The 22,296-nt window shown below is 34.5% G+C and overlaps 4 protein-coding genes and 2 long non-coding RNA genes across 9 annotated transcripts; 2 read left to right on the top strand and 4 right to left on the bottom strand.

Moving 5' to 3' along the window:
* Positions 1 to 98: 98 nt before the first annotated feature.
* LOC143426944 (uncharacterized) lies at positions 99 to 1,971 on the bottom strand. 3 transcript variants are annotated; one of them, XR_013102224.1, is made up of 3 exons: positions 1,869 to 1,971; positions 1,100 to 1,286; positions 99 to 353 (listed from the first exon to the last, which is right to left on the bottom strand). It is a non-coding gene; the product is annotated as an uncharacterized LOC143426944 (long non-coding RNA). The 3 variants fall into 3 exon arrangements; XR_013102222.1 differs by lacking the exon at positions 99 to 353 and having other exon boundaries at positions 971 to 1,286; XR_013102223.1 differs by lacking the exon at positions 99 to 353 and having other exon boundaries at positions 971 to 1,286; positions 1,801 to 1,965.
* Positions 1,078 to 12,628, top strand: LOC143426943 (uncharacterized). Its single transcript, XM_076900697.1, has 3 exons — positions 1,078 to 1,223; positions 7,925 to 8,121; positions 9,659 to 12,628. Exons 1-3 carry the CDS (start codon positions 1,202 to 1,204, stop codon positions 11,567 to 11,569), a joined length of 2,130 nt encoding a protein of 709 aa, XP_076756812.1. The 5' UTR covers positions 1,078 to 1,201; the 3' UTR covers positions 11,570 to 12,628.
* Positions 5,749 to 6,658, bottom strand: LOC143427272 (uncharacterized). The gene is made up of 2 exons (XM_076901221.1): positions 6,304 to 6,658; positions 5,749 to 5,972 (listed from the first exon to the last, which is right to left on the bottom strand). The coding sequence occupies exons 1-2, from the start codon at positions 6,633 to 6,635 to the stop codon at positions 5,960 to 5,962; spliced, it is 345 nt and encodes a 114-aa protein (XP_076757336.1). The 5' UTR covers positions 6,636 to 6,658; the 3' UTR covers positions 5,749 to 5,959.
* LOC143426945 (uncharacterized) lies at positions 6,988 to 9,427 on the bottom strand. 2 transcript variants are annotated; one of them, XR_013102226.1, is made up of 5 exons: positions 9,141 to 9,427; positions 8,823 to 8,966; positions 8,397 to 8,739; positions 7,251 to 8,278; positions 6,988 to 7,097 (listed from the first exon to the last, which is right to left on the bottom strand). It is a non-coding gene; the product is annotated as an uncharacterized LOC143426945 (long non-coding RNA). The 2 variants fall into 2 exon arrangements; XR_013102225.1 differs by having other exon boundaries at positions 7,012 to 8,278.
* Positions 12,629 to 13,615: 987 nt separating the features above from the next.
* Positions 13,616 to 16,644, top strand: LOC143426805 (uncharacterized). Its single transcript, XM_076900457.1, has 4 exons — positions 13,616 to 13,767; positions 14,661 to 14,906; positions 16,136 to 16,278; positions 16,395 to 16,644. The coding sequence occupies exons 1-4, from the start codon at positions 13,690 to 13,692 to the stop codon at positions 16,480 to 16,482; spliced, it is 555 nt and encodes a 184-aa protein (XP_076756572.1). The 5' UTR covers positions 13,616 to 13,689; the 3' UTR covers positions 16,483 to 16,644.
* A 242-nt stretch (positions 16,645 to 16,886) lies between these two features.
* On the bottom strand, positions 16,887 to 19,122 carry LOC143427189 (uncharacterized). Its single transcript, XM_076901117.1, has 5 exons — positions 19,099 to 19,122; positions 18,832 to 19,029; positions 18,312 to 18,701; positions 17,157 to 17,438; positions 16,887 to 17,023 (listed from the first exon to the last, which is right to left on the bottom strand). The coding sequence occupies exons 1-5, from the start codon at positions 19,120 to 19,122 to the stop codon at positions 16,910 to 16,912; spliced, it is 1,008 nt and encodes a 335-aa protein (XP_076757232.1). The 3' UTR covers positions 16,887 to 16,909.
* Positions 19,123 to 22,296: the final 3,174 nt, after the last annotated feature.

The raw sequence follows: 22,296 nt of genomic DNA on the forward strand, positions 1-22,296 counted from the left end.
GTTATTCGATAATAAATCCTAATTATAATAAAAATTCGTACTTTTTTTCGGTGGTGAGTCGGTCCCCAATGTTTACCATTACTTCTCTAATTGTTTCCTAAAAATCAGAAACGTTAATCTCAAGTTTACGAGTCGAAACGTTTGTTACTGCGAAAAAGTTTATGGTAACGTTTCGAATACTTGACGTTTATAGATTTGGAGTGTGCAAGGATTTTGATACAGTTCTGACACGTTTTCGAACGGTGGTCCAAGTCTGGGTAGTCCAATGATTGCTCTCGAATTTCTTACATTCACCATACTGCGCTCACCTGAGCACACGGAACGTCATGCTTTCCTTTCGATCAACTGTTCAGCTATATGTAACACGTACACGTTGTATATGCTACATATATATTTGCATCAATTATAGAAGTGCTTTTATCGAAAGAAGAATTCCTTGTAATAGACGACAGTATAATTAATCGATTGTATAATAAATAATATACGTAAATTGAAACACAAAGTGACCACAAAATGAAAGGCTGAGGATCACAGCTGTGTAAGTAACGAAAATACAAAATTGAGTTACGCTATGCTTTCATATTATTTCAAGTCACTGGATACAAGTTATTTCAAGATACTGTAGATACAATTTAAAGCCTGCATAATACTAAAATAAGAAAAGAGTAACTAAGCTGATTTTTGTCTAACTATTGAACTCGAGAAATAAGTTTCTCAGCACGTGTCTCATGTAGATCACTATAATTCATAGTACCAGATGTGGAGGTATTTCGGAGGCCTCAGAGATTTCAAGGTCACTCATTTCATTTCTTACAATAAAAAATTGAACAAAATTGAAAAAGAGGGAATAAAACAAAAGCCAATGAATTGACAAAAGCAAATAATTGATTCAATGAAATTTAAACCAATATGAGCAATATAAATTGTTTTTAATCGATCGAATGATAACTTAAATTGTTCATTTTACCTCCAAATTTATTGAATCAGACGCGAAATGTTCAATTGTGCATTTGCGTTAATGTCTTTGTCTTCTGCACTTCGTGTACCGGCGATGTGCACTTGGAAACAGTTCATCGCGGAAAAGTGGTAACAACCCCACCTGGTTCGCCCGGGTGCGGCCTTTCCCCTTCGTCTATAAAGCCACTTGGAGTCTACTTCTGCCGAACATTCACTCGACGCTTCGTCACTCATTTGTTGCACCATGTGGCTGTTTATCCTCGCAGGTGAGTGTGCTACATCACGCTTTTCATGGGACAAGGACGAGTATCCTGGGTGCTCATTCCGGCCTGTGATCCGTTAATACGTTTATTGGTGGAGATTAATTAAAAACTTCCGAAGAAAAAAGGAAACAGTGTACGCGCGCCAAGAAATCATGTGTGACAACATGTATCGTACGGATATTAAATCTATTAGGTACTCACAAGTGTATTTGATAATTTGGCACGTGAAAAGCATTATAAATGATTGTTCGACTGGTATTCGTTATCACCAGCAATTGCTTTGCAAATATTATCAGTAGAAAAATTAATTTTATTACAAAAGACAGAGTTTTTTTAATATATTCGAATTCGACGCAGCTCGAGTCTATTTTATATAAATTTTATGACGAAAAGTGAAATTTGAGATCCTTTAAATCATGAATAAACATTGTTTCCATTTTTCTGCTAGACTTCCGCTAACAGATAGATCCAAACGTGAAATCTTTGCATATGCGAGGCACGAGCCTGAACTGCACTTTAAAATCAAGAGCATGCGTTCGCACTTTCCTTGATTCCCCGGATAAACCGAGCACGTACGTACACAGCGTCGCATTCGTATTAGAAACTTGCTTCCCGAATAACTCGGTTCACTTTCGCGTTTCAACTTACACAAATATGTAGACTGGCCGTCGTTTACATGGAGAGATCGAAAAGTGTATTTCCTACGGAATTGCACTTCCACTATAAAGTTTCAAAATAAATCAACTCAGACGTACCTGGGGCTCACATAAATTAATTTGCGGAAATGTAATATATTCACCACAATGCGGTTTCAATCTTCCACGGCCTTCGAATTATTTTTGAGCCACTCGTGTTCACCGATTTCTGAAAAATCATTAGTATTGTCATTATATCATGAAAACTCATATCCAAAAGCATTATTGAAATTATTTTGTACAATTTTCATTGGTTTATGATAGAGAATTTAACGTAATTGCAAAAAGAGGAAGTAAACTAGGAAATTAGTGCAGCTCTGCAAAATTGAACTAATTACTACTAATTTTCAACCTTGACCTTTTGTTTGAATGAAAAGTTCTCATCCACGAATATTTTTGTAAATATTCTAGATTATCTAAGCCTAAATGACAATTGTATCATTATTCTAAAATTTAATCATGAATAAATATAACTTTCTCTATTTAGAGCAACGTAATAATTGCACTCGACGTTAGTGAAATCTATTGTGGGAATAATCCGAAAAATGGGATGGCGTTATTGTGTACGCGTGTGAATCTAATTAATAAGTTCCAAGGCGTGAGAAAAATTCCATTTCCGAATCGTTAGGTACGCGTTCAAATGAAATTTTATTAAAATCTTATTCTACCTAATTAAATGTTAAGAATATTTTGGTTGATACAACAAATGCAGTTTACATAATTCTTTTAGCGAAACATCATACCGTGTTAGAGTTTTATATTGCTCTAAAAGAATTTAAATGCAACTATGAAGACATTATAATGAAATACGTTGAAATAATATGTTTATTGCGTGTAACAAACTTTACGCTATATCATTTTGTATAATGATATAAAATGTTTCATTGGTTCGTACTTTTATATTGAGATTTGAAGTTAATCACGGGAGGACGTTCAGTAACATCAAGTAAATTGTATGTTCTCGTAAGTGCTCACCAATTTGCGTTCGAGGCTGAATCATGATGACACTTTCTATCGTCGATCGTTTCATAAGAAATGAAATCGAAATCTTTAACAAGGAACTCAGTGAATTATTTCGGTACAAAGATATTACGATGCAGCATACAGTAAATCTGAAAATTATTACATCAAATTACTCCATTGGGCACATTTTCTAAATTATTTTAATCCACTTCAGTTCATAAAAGTAACGTTTATAATTCGATTTTAAGATGCGTGAATAATAAGAGAACAAAGTCAATTAATGTTAATAATGAGAGGTAAGGATGTACAAAGCGCGTCGGATCGACAGGTTTCATTGACTTTGCAAGTCATCTTCCGATTGCATTGGCTTCCGGTAAAGCGTTTGCAACGATTGTGCAAGATTATTATTTTTCCTCATTTTGCAATGCACATAGAATTCGTATCAATTTCCATCTTAAATAATTAAATAAAACGTTCATAAGGAGATCAAATACTCGTTCAGTAACTCCTTTCGGCCCTTTCATTTGTTCAGCGATGGATAAAACTGTTAGAAGCAATTCTCTGTCCAGACAAGGTCTCGCCCCAGAAATATTTCAAATGTCCGCGACTTTTTTGAAGTCATTGTTCGCAGGCAGGACAGCGTTACCATTTTTTATGAGTTTTTTTGTTCGAACACTAGCAACTGTAACACAAATAACTTATTTCGTAAAGACGGTTTCCTAGTATTTAATTAGACAAATCTACGGTTCAAATTAATTGTTACAATTAATTATTAATAAATTCAAATTATATACTATAACTCAGCAATGTAACTAGCAAGGGATGATTTTACGTGAAACGTTTAATTCATTTTTTCTAAAATTGAACATTGTTTAAAAGCCAGAAATATTCATGCAACACATGGTGCTAATTCGCATTCTTTTTTAGATCTAAATCGATTGTAAATATAACTGCAGTCTTGGCTATTTTGCCCGTTAGAAAGGTGATATCGTACAACGTACACATATATAATGTCCGCTTATTTTACTTTCCAACGTGGATTTCCCAATCCGAAGTGACATAGACTAACAAGATTTTATACGTTCAACCTATTTTAATTCGTTCTCTTCTGAGTACTATCCTGTTAGAATAATAATCTAGAATAATATGTAGCCAATAGTAAAATTGACAAGGGGATGATTCTGTACAAAAATTAACTGCGTATGTAATAAAACATTAGCATAAAATGCAATGCAGTCATGGATCATTTTGAGAAATTCGAAGCACTTCGAGAAACCGATTTACAAGAAATTACATATGGTCGAAAACAGCAAGGATGTATCATTTTCTATATCTAAATAAAGTTAACGCTCGTTCGTTAAAAAAGCCAAGGAAGTGGCATTAGGTGAAGGAAGAAATACATTTGAGTAATGACGTTAAATGTAATCAATGTTTACGTGGCCAACTGATGCTATGATTAAAGGAAGTAATGGCGTTTCAAAACCCGGCAACACAATTTGCAGGGAGAAATCGATTCGAAGTTAATTATTATAGAACGAACTGCGAGTTCAATCAAAGGTTAAATGCAAGAGCCGGATCTTTCAAAATTACGTTACCATTCAGTACGAGAGATTCTAGCATTCGAGTAAACAATGTTCGTCTATATCGTTGACTGATTCCACTTCTGATTTTACTCTCTGATGGAAAGTTCTATCTGATTTTAAGTAACGGTAAAATTCACCACAAAAGACATCTTTTCCTGTATTATTGCTATGCAAAATCTCTTGGTAGCTGTCTACGGTCCATTGCTATTTTCCTCGTAGTTTTTCTTTACACCAAGCACAAGTAAATTTGCGCAATCGTAGCTTTGACGTTAGAGGGGCGATACTATGGTGACAATTCTTGTAATACTCTAAAAATGACGATTGTATAACATTATTTTGTTATATAAAAAACAATGTTTATATAATAAAACAGTTATACATACGTAAAAAAGTTTTACATGCGAATAGTAAATGGTGGAGCAAATTTTCGGGTGGCGTACATGTAAATATCGAGTATTGAACGCCGGCAATCAACGATATAATTAAAATTTTACAAACGCGGCAGTGTGGAAACAGAAGGCGTTAATTAAATAAGATTTGTTAACCGGAGGTTGTTACTTCACTGTCTTGCAGTTGAAGACGCTCGGCTCATTACTCAACGCGAGCAAATTGCTCGTATCCGTGTAGTTTCTTGCGTGGTAAAAAAAGGACACAAAGACTCAATGCTCAGGCTTCTTTTTCCCTTCTTAGGCGAAACAAAGATTTTCCAGGAAGGAAAAGCGTTTCAAGATCGATCTAAGGTGTACGCAAACTATGCTCACGGTTTAGCAACGTTTTCTCACCGTAGACACTAGATTGCTCATAGTTTTGCACTTTTTTTAGTACGCTCATAACTTTATGCTTTGTGGCAATATATAGATTCAGATTTTACGCCTCAGCCTCTCTTGTATATTTCATTTCTCACAAAATCATTTTCTTATGCGGCATTCAGTGGAACAGCCCAACGACTTAGCCAATGGAAGTAGATTCCAGCTAGGCGCAGCGCCTGGTCGGCCGTTCTCCTACGGATTTTTCGAGTCTGTCCGTCAACCGCGCGACTGAATCTACTTACAAATTAGCCGAGTCGCCGTATCTCCGCGTTGCACAGTAAAACCTTTGTATGGAGTACCACAAAAAGTTCTGACTGAAATGCACCGTGTCAATAGATTCATTATTTGTTCAGTTTTAACAACGGCTACGCTGTTCTATTGTTACATGGATTTTAAACACGATGCAGAGAATGTTATTCTCTTGCATGACTAATCAAATTAGGAGAATTATCAAAAATGCTTATCTTACTAACATTAATTTACGTTTCTTTACACACAATACTTGTGCTGAAGGGTATCCTATAATTGTATTCAATGGTAGACTTTCCAGTTTCCAAACTGTATCGTGCATCGTCCTTGTAATTCAATATGCAGAGAAAGTTATGATTGTAAAAACTGATATTTCTCCAGAAGTGAAAAGACCTGCATTATTCCCTTGCAAGCTTTACTTACAAGAAATTATTGTCCTTTTATACGTGCAATCTAAAAGAGAAATTATTTGTATTATATAAGATAGTCGGACAAGACGACATTGATTTAACAAGAATTAAATCACCTTGAAATTAAATGTGATAATTAAACTAGTCAAAATTATTGAATCACCCTATACAGTTTAGGGTGAGCTAGCTTAAAATGTAGTATTGGATGCATTATTGCAATTGATACGTCCTTTTGCGATAAAATTAACAATTCCTCGTATTCTTTTAATTAACAAATTTTAAGTCTTCATTGTATTATGTGTGACCATTACTGTTTAAGACAGCATGAAATAATTAAAAGAGCATCAATCTATCTACACTTGTTATAAACACACAGAATGTCTTGCAGGACTCTCATCTCCTTTCTCCTCTCCCATTTTCCCTTTTTAATTACACTTTTGTAATTATATGTCCAGCTAGTGTACCGCCATCTCCTGTTCGATATAATTATCTTTAATAGGTAGTGCGACATACATTTATAGAATAAGACCGGTTTACAGGTGCAACTATATTTTATGCGATCATTATCGTTACATTTTTCTGCACGGAAAAGGAGAAGCGTAAGAGAAACTGTTCGCAGTTTCACTTTCACAATTGTTTGACACTGATCGTTAAAACTAAGGTCATTCTTTATGTAATGACTATTCAAATGCAACGATCGCTTCATTCAGTGTCACGAACAAATAATCCAAGATCTAAAATAATTATAAAATATTAATTTGGTATTAGCAAATGTTACATTGGTCCATCTAATTTCAGATATGTTCAATTCGTAACTTTTGTCTTGATACTACTTTATGTAGAATCAGTTAACCATTCGTTTGACTGCTTCATAGACTTTCGACTCTGTTTTGTGTATTTAAATCTACTTAGGTACAATTAGCCGAATCGTTGTACCGTAGTCGTTATACGATCTTCCATAATCGCTATTTTGGAATGCCTGGAATTTTTAGTCTAGAATATTTATTGAAACATCGTGTATATGTGTTTCAGTTTATTGTGAATACATACACACCTTGAAATACTTGCATAATTCTGTTACATAATGTTATTCAGAACACGTAAGTGTAAAATGATCGCTGCACAAGGCTTTTCTTACATGTATATTGTTTCGTTGGAGATTGTTCAGCTGTAGGATTGGTTCAAAAATAGAACTATCAAGCTGGTATAGCATAGTACATATATAAAACTACATTGAAGCAAGTTTATTAATATAATATTCAGGTGTATGTAAGCACACGCATTTATATTAATGCAAATATCACACGTGGCAAATTTTTACCTGAGAAAATTTTTAACATTCTTATAACGCATCTAAAAACATCGCATAGAATCCAATCAGGCATTATAAGGATGAACGTGCTATCACGTTAATTATCCTAGCTTTTTCCCCTTTTTCGTTCAAATTAGCAGTGATGGAAGGTTTTATTAAAGACGTCGAAAGTGAATCTCGTGGGAAAAGTTTCTCAAGAGCGCGTAACTTTCTCTGCGTTAGACTGCTTTCCCAACTCATTTCCGCCTTCGTACTATACACTCTCAGTCAAGCAGAACGACATAAAAGTCACCTGCGAATTCGTCTTCCGCAATTCTATTGAATCGCATTAAAAGTGGGTCAAATAATTTTATCTGCCCTTCTTTTGCTACGGTTTTACGGATTACTGTTGTGAAATACTTTATCCAATCCTCATACACAATAAAACTGTACAACTATAATAACTGTATAATTGTCCATTTGTTATAGTTAAGCATTTGAAAAGAAACATTTCTTACTGCAATTAGAAAATGGACAAGTAATTATAAATTTCTTATTGAACTTTGTAACCAATCTCATAATTGAATGAAGCAATTGACAAATGTCTAAATATTTTCATACCTTTGCGAGCTTAATATTGCACCCAATAAAAATCACACTTATTTGTAATTGGAATTTGTATGTTACGAATTGCTTTCTGGCAGGTCTTTTAGCGGTTTCCGTGGGTGAGGAGACAATTTCAGATGCAGCTGAAAAAGCGAAAATCTCCTCAGACAATGCAGGCGACATTGTCATGCTGGAAATTGATGTCAAGGAACCTGTGAAGAGATCACCTATTTCAGCCGAGTACGGTGTCCCATCCAATCAATACATTCTTCAATCCGCCGATGGTACACAAGAGGTAATATAATTGATTATTAATAATTCATACTTCTAGCAAAGTCTTTGGAAAACGTTCGAAACAATCTTTCTGAATTCAAATAACTTGGATAATGTACGTATGTAGGTTGAAAATGAAAGTATTTGCGGATGGTAAACGGAAAGCATTAAGTAGATTCCTGTAGATAGCGAAATATAAGGTAAATCCGTTCAAGGATTTCACTTTGTGAACGATCACATAAAATAACATCAGTGTGCCTGTCCCCTTTGTTACACTTAAAGAATAAATGTAGGTACCTGGAAACAGGCAACATCATTGCTCTCGGTCAACCGTGACTATTGGCCGCCAATCACCGACGAATGTAGCGACCGGCTACACACTCTGCACAGGCATGGAACAGTACACATTTTTCCTTCCTATTCGAACGGAGGGTCCGCCTTCACGAACTAGATATTGTGTTGCAACAACAATTGCAATTGGTCTAATTCCATTAATGTCGTCACCCAGCGGTTACCATTTTTGTTCAATTCGCCGTTTCAGCGTATATTTATCAGACAATCGTCCGATCCTTACAATCAGAGAAATCGTTTCAAATATGGTAACGTTAACGTTTAATCAGATTCAGTGCACAATCCAAACCTTAGAACATACTTGTAGTTAGTTATAAATATTTATAGTTGGAAATCAGATTTTTCTGTGCAATAAAAATTGTGACAACCTACCAAACGAGCTACTGTTAGATTTCTACCATAAATTCTAGACTTGAAGTAAATGAACTGCTGAAAATTCACAAAGCTTATAGAAAAGACTGGTATTTCATGTTACTATCACGGATACGTTGATCGAATCATTCTTGGTACACATTGCTGAAACAGAGATAGGGTAAATGTACGTGGAAAGAAAAAATGGGAGAATGAATCACTGATCCGTAATGATTTTTTTATTCCTGGAGGGGAACCTTAGGTCTCCTCAACATCTACACCCACTCATGATCGTTTCGTCGTGCTAAACGCGATCATTCTCTCTTGCATAACTTTTACCTTCTAATCGGTTCGACCAGACAAAACCGGTAATACCACACCCAACGATAGAGAGTATATCCGTCTACAGTACCGCGGCAGCCAGATAGACATTCTCCGTACGATGAACACACGGCCTTGTGTGTTGCTACTATGATAAGTCGCTTTGAATGGATCTCTTTACGCTCATTTACAGATTATCCGATCATCTACAATCTTAACGATTCATTCACAGAAAAATCATTTCCAACGATTTATTCATTTCATGAGATTGCATAAAGATTAGATACATACTTATCACACTGTTTTTATCGGCTATGCATCGTGTCGTTGCCCTTTTGTGAACTATGTATAGAGTGGTGCAAAGTCACGCGTTCACTTCTTGAAAATTTCTTGCCATGTAGACTTCAATAATTCATTGCATTCGTTTGATGGTCTGTGTGTTAAAAATTGCTATCCCTCTGAAAGTATGTTAAGAAAATAATTTAGTACATGTTAAATTATTACGTTTTTACATAAGAAACTACATGAATTTTTAGCTGCCACCGGAGTACTTATCTGTATTGCAACAGTACGAAGCACCACAACCACAAGCACCGCCACCCCAACGAAGAGTACAGCCAGCATACGCAAAGCAGCAACAGGCATTGCAACAAGCTTACTACAACTACCGAAAACCGACAGTGGTTCCACCCAGGCCTCGTCCGCAGCTGCATCCTCAGGCTTTGGCTCAAGCTGAGGTAGCTGCGGAGCTCAAGGCTCAAGCTGACGCTCAATCTCGCGCGGAGGCTCTTCGAAACGCTCGTTTAGGCTCGTCATCCTATTCCCAACCAAAGTTGGGAACGTTCGAGCAAGAGTTACTGCAACTGGTCTCGGCTAATCAAGCTCAAGAATTTAAATTACTCCCAACCCAACCTAGAGGAAGCACGTCTGCTTATTCGCAACAATTAGTCAGTTACCCCGCTCAATACGCGAAACAAACCGTGGAGGCACCTCAACTGCCTGAACAATATCATATCGAAACGTCTCCGCCGAGATATCAGCAACAACAACAACAACAACAACCGATAGCCTCTTACCAATCTGTCGAGGAGCCTGTTCAATATCAAGCGGTCCAGCCTGCTAAAGCCTACAGTCCACAGCAGCAACAGCAGCAATACGATTACCTCGACGATAATGCACATCTGAAAGCACTCGAACAGGCTCAAGCTCAACTTCAGGCCCAAACGGAACAAGAAGCTTTGGCCTTCCAGAAAATCGCGCAAGCTGCCTATAAGAAACATCAACAAGATGCTTTAGAGCAGTTAAGGCTCACGAACGAACGTCACAAGCTCCAGCAGCAACAGTCCGCTCTGGAACAGATTCAGCAGGGTTCTCAAGTGAGCGATGCTGGACGTGAACATTTGGAGGAGCAGTTGAATCCGAAGAGCGCGGAAGCCGCTTATAGGGCGAAGATTAAGGCCCAAATAGCCGCTGAGGCAGCTGAAGCAAGGAAGCTGCAACAAGCCCAGGAATTTAAAGCACACGCTGATGCTATTCGTAAACACGAAGCACAACAACGGGCTCACCTGAAAGTGCAGGAACAGGTTCACAATTATGCCTTGAATTTTGAGAAAAATCAGGCGCGCGCCCAAGCCCTGGCGCAAGCTCAGGCAGAAGCTCTCTACAAGGCGCAGCAACAGGCTCGTAATCAGGTCAACAATGAGATTCTAGCCATTTCTAAGGGTCAAGTACAAGGAAAGAAAGTCGATTCCGAATCACCTGTGTATCATTACACTCTTTCAACCACTACTCCACTTCCTTTGCTCAATAGTTACTTCACCAGCGATCAACTCCAAAAATACCAAGCATCCGGCTCCTCCCACGTCCCAAGATCAGTCCCAAAGCCTGATGATGTGGGCCCTGCTGTTGAAACGGTACAAGCTCAGAAACAATCTATCATCACGCAACCCAGACAAACCCACAAGTTAAAGATTCCTTCTCCTTCTCAATCTATTTATGTATCTGAGTCAGGTTTGCTGAAGAAATCACCTATCAAGTCGATAACCATCGAAGAGGTAACGATTGAACCGGATCACGTAGGTAGTCGTCCTTTAGTGCAATCAGCTACACCCAAGGCACACGCATTAACAGAGGAAGATCTGTCGGCGTTAATCAACGCTGGATACACTGTTACCCCTGTGTCGCAACCGGCCAAGACCATTCAACAAGTATACTCAGCTGACAATGGGTTCACTGGTTACTATACAAAGAAACAAAAGGCTTCCATTCCTGAGTACGTCACTTACGAAGAAGTGATCCAGCGTCCACGTAAATTGACTAGAAAAAATAGGCCGGTTTTAAAACACGAGGAAAAGGAAGGAGCAGATGCAAGCGAAAAAATTACTTACTTGGTACCTCTCGAGCCGGCATTCGGAACGAGACAACCTTTGCTCAAACACGAAGAATAATCTGGCTCAAACTTGGCTTCCCTTTGTCATCACTGCGTCAAGTTTAAAGTAATATGACACATAGTTTAAATACTGCTTTTACCACTGTTTCACAAACAGTTCTGATCATTTCTATAGTAAATACGTAACAGAAGTGAAGCCAATATGACATCAGAAGAAGTAAGACGTACCTTCTATTTGTTATAGGTACCTTTAAAGGAAAGTTTATCAATAAGCAATTTTAGATCTTGCGAAATCCATTAATTTATTTAACTCCTTTTTGGTGAATCTTTATGCTTCTCAATACTCTAATCTTCATTTCTTCCGACGTCATATTACTTCCCAAACTAAAGTGACCGGACCTGTTTATAAGACTGTAGTTTTGCAGTTTGTCTTTCTTAAGTACTTAACTCTTCAGCTTGCAGCGCATTGCATTAAAATTTTTATGATTCTTGGATGTTATTTCATGACTTCTTCGCGGAAGCTAAAAGCATACGAATAGAACATTATTTTTTGGAACCTATTAACATAAGGTGACATTATTAGCAGAACTGAAAAATTGAATCTGTTTTAATTAAGAAACATACCGATAATATAAATATATTGACTACATGTTTCTTTTGCGAAGCACAAAAATAACAATAGCAATCTTAGATCGTAGCCATGACTTAATTTCTAGATGCAATGTGAACAGTTCTTCGTATTCCTCAACCTTTAGTTTTTCAGGTTTATATATATTGCTTTATGCATGATATTAAACCGCATCAGACACATAGACTCACTATTCTAAGCATATTAATGTTTTGCTGGTACATCATTCATTATTGAAAATTCTTAAATAATTAGTCTAAGGTCATTAAATGTACGAACATATAAATTGGGTCAAAACTGTCGAAACATGAACACTGATAGATCGTTGCAGCGTAAACGAGTACACAGAATCTGAATAGAATACTCTTTGTATGCAATATCATTTCTACACGGCGTGTGCGACGGTGCTGAGTCGGATATTCTTAATTTATACTTAATATTTGTATATATTAGATATTGACTTAATAAAATAATTCAAAACTTTTGCCCTGTCACGTACGATACCTTCTTTCTGTCTCTTAACCATTTTACAATTTCCCCATTCCTATTAGTATTCATTTTTATGGATATTTGTAATTGGTGAGTATAAAAATGAACAAAGAGACTTCATATGTCGAATAAAGTGCCAGTTTTTCCATAAAATTAACTCAAACAAATATTAATTTACAAATAATCTTATAGAAAGAAACATTGAAGATTATTGTTCATTATAGAATATTTAAAATATATCAAAGAATGTAAAAAATGTAATAGGTACTACTTAACTTTAAATTGTTCTTTTTCTATAACTATTAAAGTCAGTACACATATATATAAAGTACAAACTAAATATAGGTATATTTAAGTACAGTGCTCTGTTTGGAATGTTTAGTTGCCAGAACATTAGGAGAAAATGTTTTTAAGTAACAATGCTTCTATAATGTATAGATTATCAGAAACACATTATACAGATTATACACTGCATCCTCGCAGACATTTGCTATTCTCAAATACTGTATGATTTTGCAAATAATTTACCCTTTCACTTTCCTCTAACAATTACTTAAAAGTGTAGATCACGATTTTAAGAATTGAAATTTAAAAATTTCGTTGCTATTCTTCAATGATGGATTCTACTACTACTTATATATTAAATTAATATAACATAACATAATACCATACTATATGATATATACTTAATTATGGTTTATATTGTTGCACGTATTCGTAAAGAATGCTGGCCCTTAAATTTGGAATTTTTCGGCAGGTTTTTCTCAGTGGTTCCAGTTTGATTGATGAATTCATTGCGGTAATACCATTCATGTAATAACTGAAAGAAAGAAATAGAGGACAATACAATTGGCTTGTGAAAGTACATGTATAAAACGATATTTCGCGTAAAAGTTAAATGGTTTGTACACGTAAAATCGGAATAGTCCTTGCTCGAGTTATGTACTGCAAGACTTTCTCTCTCACGTCGTGACATAATCTTTTGAGCAGCCAGAGAGTTGGGACTGGGCTGAACATTGAAAACTAGACTAGTTTCATTTATTATTACGTACAGTACAGACATGTCAAGAAACTGTTGCAACCTCGCTATACTGCTGTTGACCATTTTTTCGGTAACAACAAACACGACCCCTATACTGGTAAGAATTATTGTTCTTTTGACATCTCTTTTAATACTGCTTATTATTAATAGTTTTCTTATTAAAATGCGATTTAGTTGTGAATTCCACGTGTTTTAACTTAGCTTCAATTTACTGCCTCGTTTAAGTTACCATTTTAGCAGAGTTTCGATACGTACTTTTATTTTCATAGAAATATCAACTGCAATTTCCTAACTAGCACCTATTTGCAAAAATTAACAGATTAAGAGCTTTTAAATGTTGCAACAATTAATGTGAATAAATTTTTTAGATTTCATAATAGTTTTAATCTGTACATATTTCTACAAAAGAAATCTACTTTACTTTTATACTGTTGCTGAAGTGAATGTGTATTATTCATTTTGTAATTCGCAAGTTAACGCACAAGTGCATGACGTTCACGAACCATGGCAGTGACATGTGAAAGATTGTTTTAGAAAATAAATTGTCTTCCGATGACTATGTAGCTTGAGATTAAATGATCCGAATCGTGAGAGTCTAAGTGCCAACTGAACTATATCAATTGCAAAATTACAATGACCATGAAATCTGCCAAAAAAGTTGGCCTTGAGGTGATTTCCTTGCCACTCAAATCAATTTAACTTCGCTTTAAACAGTTTCTTCATATAGCTTTCTTCGTGCCGTTTTTTCGTAATTAACAGAAATTAGGTGTACTCATTTACGTGCCTCTCTGAATAACATTGCGTAGAATATTTATACATATTATACATCTGAAAATATATATGCACAAAATTAATATTGTACAATAACATTACTGTTACTTATAAATGATGTTATATAATTGCAAATACTTTTTATGTGTGTAAAATAGAATTAATCAGCAATTAAGCAAAATAAATTACTTTCTTAACGATTACCTCGAATTTGTTTAGATTAAAGTAGGGGTTGAAGATTACAATCAGAATGAACACCAGAATTACCAACCAGTAATAAAATTCGATAGACCAATCGTTGTGAAAGCCATCGAGAAGCCAAAGGATCAGCAAGATTTCAGTAAAATTCCTGGTGTTCCCGGTGTAGACTATCCTTTGTATCATACCGTACCTCGAACAAGTTTTTCTTGCGCACACGTTCCATTCGTACCAGGAATGTACGCGAATGTAGAAACCGGTTGCCAGGTAATCTATTTTATTCTAATTTGGCTTACATATTGTCCAAATATTTATATTGCTTAATATGAAAATAGTAACATAATTAACATACAATTGTCATTGTGAAGAATCGTCCATCTTCAACCCAAGGCTTCAAAGTCGCCATTCCTCGTACAATTTTATTTGCCATTTTCAGTTGTGCAACAGTTAAGCTGCCTGAATGACTATACGTCAGGGATTTGTATGTCAACGCGCATTGCATACAACTAATGCAACCACGCGCTGCTCCTAACCCCTGATAGTCATTTAAGCAATTAAATTATTGAGCAACTGATAATTGCGAGTGAGTCTAGCCTTTAGAAGATTTCTCGCGCGTTCAGCATCTGCACAGCGAATCATCTGCATTGCCATTACGTCAAGATCAGTTTCTCTTTCCCTCTGAATATTTTGCGGCTGTTGGATATTTTAATGAGATATTAGATATTTCAAATATGAATGAATTGTACAATTTCTATCCTCTTTCTCCATTTGAACTATAATATTAATCTTCAACATACATATTACCTATTTATTACATAGACAATGGTACTGCACCTTATTTTAGTCAGCCAATTTGAGAATTTCTAAATGGTATGTTTGGAATGCGTTGAGTAAAACACAGGTCCTGTTCCGCATTTTTGACTTTCTCGTTCAGCGGACTTAATATTAGCAGACTTATTTCTTTGGAAAACAGTTAAAGAAACGGTTTACAATTCGGGCAAACCGTTTACATTCGTGCTACAATGGAAATATAAAATAAAAGAGCATTTTCACAGACCCCAATAAAGATCGGTTCTGTACGAAAAAAGTTCATAAGAAGTTAGAAATCAGATTACAGGAATGATTACGCAATATTGGCGACTACATAGAAGCACGTGCATAGACACGCTAGTTAAGAAATATTCATCAGAATGCTGTTATTCTATGGGTTCTAAAGAAATAGAAAGTGAAGAAATTAAATTAGAACAAATTACAAACATAATATTAAAATAAAATTTTAAAAAAGCACAAAAAAATCGATTCAATTTTTATTTTGCCATGGTATTCAAGATCATCTTGTGAATTTTTTTAAGAAAAAGTTGGAATTGCAACACATGATTCCTTTCGTTCTTTTTACCCCTGTAATAAGTACATTGCAATAAAATAAAAAAATTATTTTTTTGATTATAATACCTGTAATAAATAAGAATGGTAAATAAAACTTATTTATCTTTTAGGCTTATCACGTTTGTCACGATGGTCGCGAAGGTCATCAGGGTGCATCTTTTCTTTGCACCAATGGAACCCTCTTCAATCAACGAGAGTTTGCTTGCGATTGGTGGTATAATGTGAACTGTGCTGATGCAATATCTCTCTATAGGTATATATTTATATTTACTTCAATAAATATATATGAATTTGATTTTAACAAATTTTCGTGAAATCTCACTACTTTATTTCTACGAGTCGACGTTAATAATAATTTATTTGTTGTAGAGTAAATTTAGACCCTTTGAAGAATCCTTATATACAAAAGGAAAAACACGCGGAACTGCGAAAAAATCTGAGGATCGTTATTTTCTAAAATTTGCAATGTACGTTCAGAGCATGAACTTCCGAAAGGCCAATTGTATTTATGTAAAAATGAACTGTCGACTCGCTACTAAATGTTTCGCTGCATTTGATGAAAACTAATTTTCATGACACTCATTATGTTAACATAATGTTTTATAATAAAAAAATTACTTTTTTAAATATTATTTTATTATTTCTATGCGATGACTTTAGAAGATAAATGTATATGAAGGATATAGGTTCAAAGGAACCTCTAAGTGACTCACATCTACGTAATGGTTGAAGTTTCAATCAGTCTTTCTAAGATTAATGCACTAATCAAACAGTAACCACGGTTTCTCTCTTTCTATCACGGTTTATAATAATAAAAAACATGAACTTATTATACTGTAATTTGCGAAACTTTAGTAAAAATTAAACCACTTGTTTATTATTTTTTATTTGCAATGTACTGTAGTCCACCATTCACAACGCTTCATAACTTCACTGAATGCAGTGCCTGACGGGCAAAGAAAGGAAGTTTTTGACCAACCAGAGCAATTGTGGAAAACCTAAAATTGAAAAACAATACAATTTACCATACGATGTTCATGTGATATCTATACGATCGATTACAAAATTTATTACATCTTATACTACAAGCCACATTTTTGGAATGAAGGATGCAGAGAAACATGTACTCACTTGGCATTTGGTTTGAACATCAGAAAACATGCCTTTTCTACCATTGCATGTAAAACCAGTTTCCGGTATTCTGGTAAGATTTGTATAGCTAGAAATTGTACTGTCTACGTTTAATTTCATATTCTGATACGATGTCGCTCTCGAACTTTGACCACTATTTCTCAGTTCTTGTTTTCGAGATCGAGGAGGAAAATTCTGATTTCTATTTACAGTATGGGGTTCAATATGTCTTGAAGAGCGGTCACGGAACTTGTTCAGAAAACCTTGATAATCAGTAATGATCTACAAATAAAACAATTGGTTTTTCACATATTTTTATGCTAATAAATTGAAATATTCTGTTTTACTGCTATAGAACCAGTCCACAGTAAATTATACGTTTGTGAATAGCTTAGTACTGCAATTAATTCAAATAATGATTTTGTTAATCATCTTATATGCACAGTCAACAATTTAGATTTATAAATAAAACAGGAAATTGTGCAAGGGAGGACTCTTTAAATATAGACAGATATAGATGTAATGCAAGTGAGAGTAACGGGATTTAATAACTGTTACAGCGAAAGATGTTTACGATACTTTCCACATACGAAGATAAAGTCTATCAAGAAAGGAAAGGATGTGATAGTGCGTTATAGCGTTATTAGTAATAGTACGCCATCATTACTCCGTTAGCAATTTGCATACCACGGATGCAAGCGAGCGTGTACACAGTAGTAAATGTATTCCCTAGTGGTACTTTCATTCGCGTTTCAAATTCAAGACGACTAGATGATCTATCTTCTTGCAGCAGGTAACCCTAGAAAATTGCGGTCACCTTTAACGAAGTAGGCAAACTAGAATCTCGTGTGTCGATAGCGTTTTTCTTTTATAGACTGCGGTTTACAGTTTAGAAAGAAATAGATCATTTTATGTTTTGCTACTAGATTAGTGCTATAACAAGACATGGGTATTTGCCCTTTTCCTGTGGTGAAGTGCTTAAAGTAGTATACAAGACAGGCACGTACAAACGTTTAGCTAATTATTTAGAACACTCGTGAAATTGGAGTGTTCGTTATCAATACATTCTCCCATGTACCCATAATGATACAAGCTATTTCAAGCATGCAACAGTGGATAGACATTTTTAGGACGTCCATATTGAACTATGTATACCTGATGAGAGTTAAAAAGCGCTACGTTGTCGATGATGTAATCGCTCAGTGGTTGATAAACAGAATCCCAATCGTAATGAATGTTCCACGTTGGTATGTAAGTTTCTTCCAACAAATCGGCATTAGCAGGAATTATTAGAGGCGTTATAATAGGTTTGTATATGCCAGGCTTTGATGGTGGCATTATAGGCGCGAATTTTCTGAAACTTGTGTAGGCCTGTGATTTCAAAAAATCACGGTATTGATTATTGAAAAGATTGTTTGAATGTTTACGACCATTAAATCGAGAATGCGGCGCGCGAATAACGTAGGTGGTGTCGATTGCTTTCGCATGGTCGTAATGATATCGCCCTTCCGGTGGAACGTAACGTCCATCTGGAGTTAGGTACACCTTTAAGAACAAGACAACTTTAGTTACTTATTTCTCATTTACCATTGATGGATATGTTTTTAACTGTAATCATATTCTTATTTTTTCAGTCACATTTTCGTACGATCTAAGCTACTTCTCGCAGATGTACCTTTAATATTTCTGGCACTGTTTGAACGGGTTGAGCATGTTTATGTACATTACGAGCATGTAAAACTACACCATCAGGTATTGAAATGCCTTCTTTATTTAACCGATTTAATGCTAAACGATCGCTCCTGAAAGCTTCTTCTGGAATTTTACCACCCAGTGCTGGTAATACTTGTTCTCTAAATATTTGTCGTTTTTGCTATAATTAAAAAATAAATAGTATATAATAATTTATGGTTGCAACGTATATAGCAGCTACATCTTACACTTTACCTTTTTTGCAACAACGCATGTCAAAAATATTACAATGAATAGTAAGCGAAACCAATTTGATGTTCCAGTTTTCGTCATTATAGTAGGAATGTAGATATTTTTTTATATTAATATAATCAAAGACATCCTTCGTGTGCATACATTTATCTGAAATATTTAAGGTAAATTAATTGAATTAAAAAAGAAAATATAGTTTAGAGCTATATATAGTTCTATATATATATACAGAACTATCTAAGAGTCTATATATATATATAGTTCTATATATATATATATAACTATCAAGAGGCGTGGAAGTAATGAAGTATTTTAAGCGTCACTAATTCAAGCATAGGTGCAGCCAATAGGCATAATTATTTTCCACTGAACTTGATTCACTTTATTTAAGCAACGTAGAGCAACATACAAAGTAACATGCAATTTGCCCGCGTGGGCATGAAACGCGTGTTCAACCCTACACACGCAATTGCATGTTGCGTTACGGGTTGCATTACACTCGCCTGGTCGCGCCCTAGTGATCACTGCGTTCCTTCGCAAAGTAGTCTTTTTATAATAAATAATCGGTGCTGGCATTTGCTTAAATGCCGAGACATGTCGCTATTTATATTCTAATCATTCTATTAATTGTATTTTTAAAAATATTAATCTCGCATAACACTGTATAAAATATGCTAATTATCTAATACAAATGACTTGATTTTGCAATTTAAAAAATAAATGCACTATGTTACAAGTTTTAGATGGTAGGTGCGCACATAAAATAAAACAAAATTCGGATAAATAAAATATTTGTAGGACCGCAGAAGATCCGTTCATTCGGTACTTACTTTAATCTTCAATATATCCAAAACGAATACTGCAACACAAAATGCACAAAACAGTTAAAAAATATTAGAAAAAAAAATATTGTGATTATATATAATCGGTTAATTGTCACATAAGTATTGTTCTAGCAATTCGTTTAGTAACGCGTACACTACAACTTTCATGTACACTGCAATGGCTTAATCGAGAAGACTGAATCGAATAATCGAAGGATAGTGAAGATGATACTGAACCAGTCTATAAGAACTCATCTGGTGATATACCTGTGCGAACTGAAGCACGTGATTCGGGTTCAAAGTACTTTCACTACTCGACTGAGATAGTTCTACATCTTGCCTCTGTTCTTTCCCTTCTTCCTAAGTCGCTTCTTTCCTAGGCTCGTGGGTGTATAATAGCCTGAAACCGAGATGTTCAACGTATATAAGATCAATATTGTAGCTCAATGATAATTAACGAATTTATTTAACTATCTCGAAGAAAGACGAAGTTAATGATGATATAACAATAAAAATGGTACTAGGAGAAGATCGTGATGTTGACTCGCATAGCAAGTTATTAACCAACTTTCACCCCTTTCACATGATAAATTATATAACGATACACATCCTCATAACGGAAATACACAAGATTATCCAGAAGTATTGGAATACTTCAAAAACATTTTTAATAAATTAGTATTGTTATTATTATAATTATTATTTATCTAAACTCCTGTAGAACTTTTTTGTTGATAATTAAATAATATAATTGAAGAAATATAGAAGCAGTATAGATGAAAAATTTTAAAATATCTTTGATCTCCATGATAAGGATTGAAACAAGTAGATTAAAAGGTACGAAAGTTTTCCTTGCTACTAATAAAATTTTAATCGTTACTTGGTTGTATCCAAAAACATTGAAACGGGTGGATACGCACAGATGTTAATTTTTCCATATCGGGCATAGAATACGACGTAAATTTACAATGTTAAGAAAACATGTATACTACTATTCTCCACCTAGTTTGCGTTTTCTCACGGTTTTCACTTTCTGTGAAAGGTATTCGTGGAAACTGATACGCAAATTCGATTTCATAACGGTCCGTAACTGCAAAGTAAGAAACCATTTAGACATTGGTAATTTTATATGATGTGCAAATGATCCATGATAGTGTCAATAACGTAATACTTCAGTTTCACACTATACTATTTGATGTATTACGCCGTTTTGTAAAAGAATTAAATTTGTTTTGTGTATTATTAGTAGTTATTATTAACAACATGTTCATTACTAATATGATTTTAAATTAAATTGCTTTTAAATTGATAAAATTGCGTTTTGAAAAATGGACTTATAAATATATAATACATAATAATGTAAAATATAATAATAAGATCGTTCTATCTCGCTCTATCTTAAAAGTAACGATCATAACAGTAGATACATTAGTAATAGACAAGTTTATCAGCAAGATCTATAATGCAGTATAAAATTAACACTTGTCTTGAATTCGTGACCGTATTCTAAACGAATCGTGATCATTAAAATGTGCAATAGAACGTATATAATATACGTATATATAGTACGTGAATCTTACGAAACTAGAGCATCTACATTTTTGTTTTCCCACGGGTTGTACTACCGTACGTCTGTACCACCAGTTCCGTCGTACCTTAATCTTAATTATCTATCTCTCGATATCTGAAAAATTATTCTGAATTAAATATTAATCACTTTGACTTGAATAAATATTTATCTTTGTAACAAAAATAAATTCTCCGCATGAATCATTATCATTAATATTAATATATCATATTAACATACGATATACATTTTATTTAGAGCATATTACAATAATATACATGTATAATTTTCATAATGACTACCTGTTTCTTGAAGTATACCAAATGTGAAGAAATTATGTTTCGAGATAACCTCAATTAAAAGAAGAAAGAAGAACGAGACAATTACCCTCACTTCATAAAAGGTTATTCAACGAATGAAATTAGTTATATCAAATAGAATAGCAATGATCTCTTCCGCGCCGTTAATACATCGCGTAATTAACAGATTCAACTAATTAACTGAAAAATGTTGGAAATTTTCCCATAATATTGTATAATTAGGTTACAAAATAAATAACAATTATAGATGAAACGGTACCGTTTAGATTAAGTTATTTGAATTTAAGTCACTTGGAATAATTTATGAATGCAAAATTGTTGGTTTGCTTGACTACAGATATTTGTATATGTTTAACTTAAGAATAAATTCATTAAATTAATTTCGAGAAGAAATCGAGACAGTCAATAATTAAATTGTAGCTACAAAAGATCGTTACATTTTGTATTGCGTTAAATAAAAATGCTGAACTAATTTTATATCGAAT

The sequence above is a fragment of the Xylocopa sonorina genome, chromosome 9 (assembly GCF_050948175.1).
Source record: "Xylocopa sonorina isolate GNS202 chromosome 9, iyXylSono1_principal, whole genome shotgun sequence".
NCBI classification, from domain to species: domain Eukaryota; kingdom Metazoa; phylum Arthropoda; class Insecta; order Hymenoptera; family Apidae; genus Xylocopa; species Xylocopa sonorina.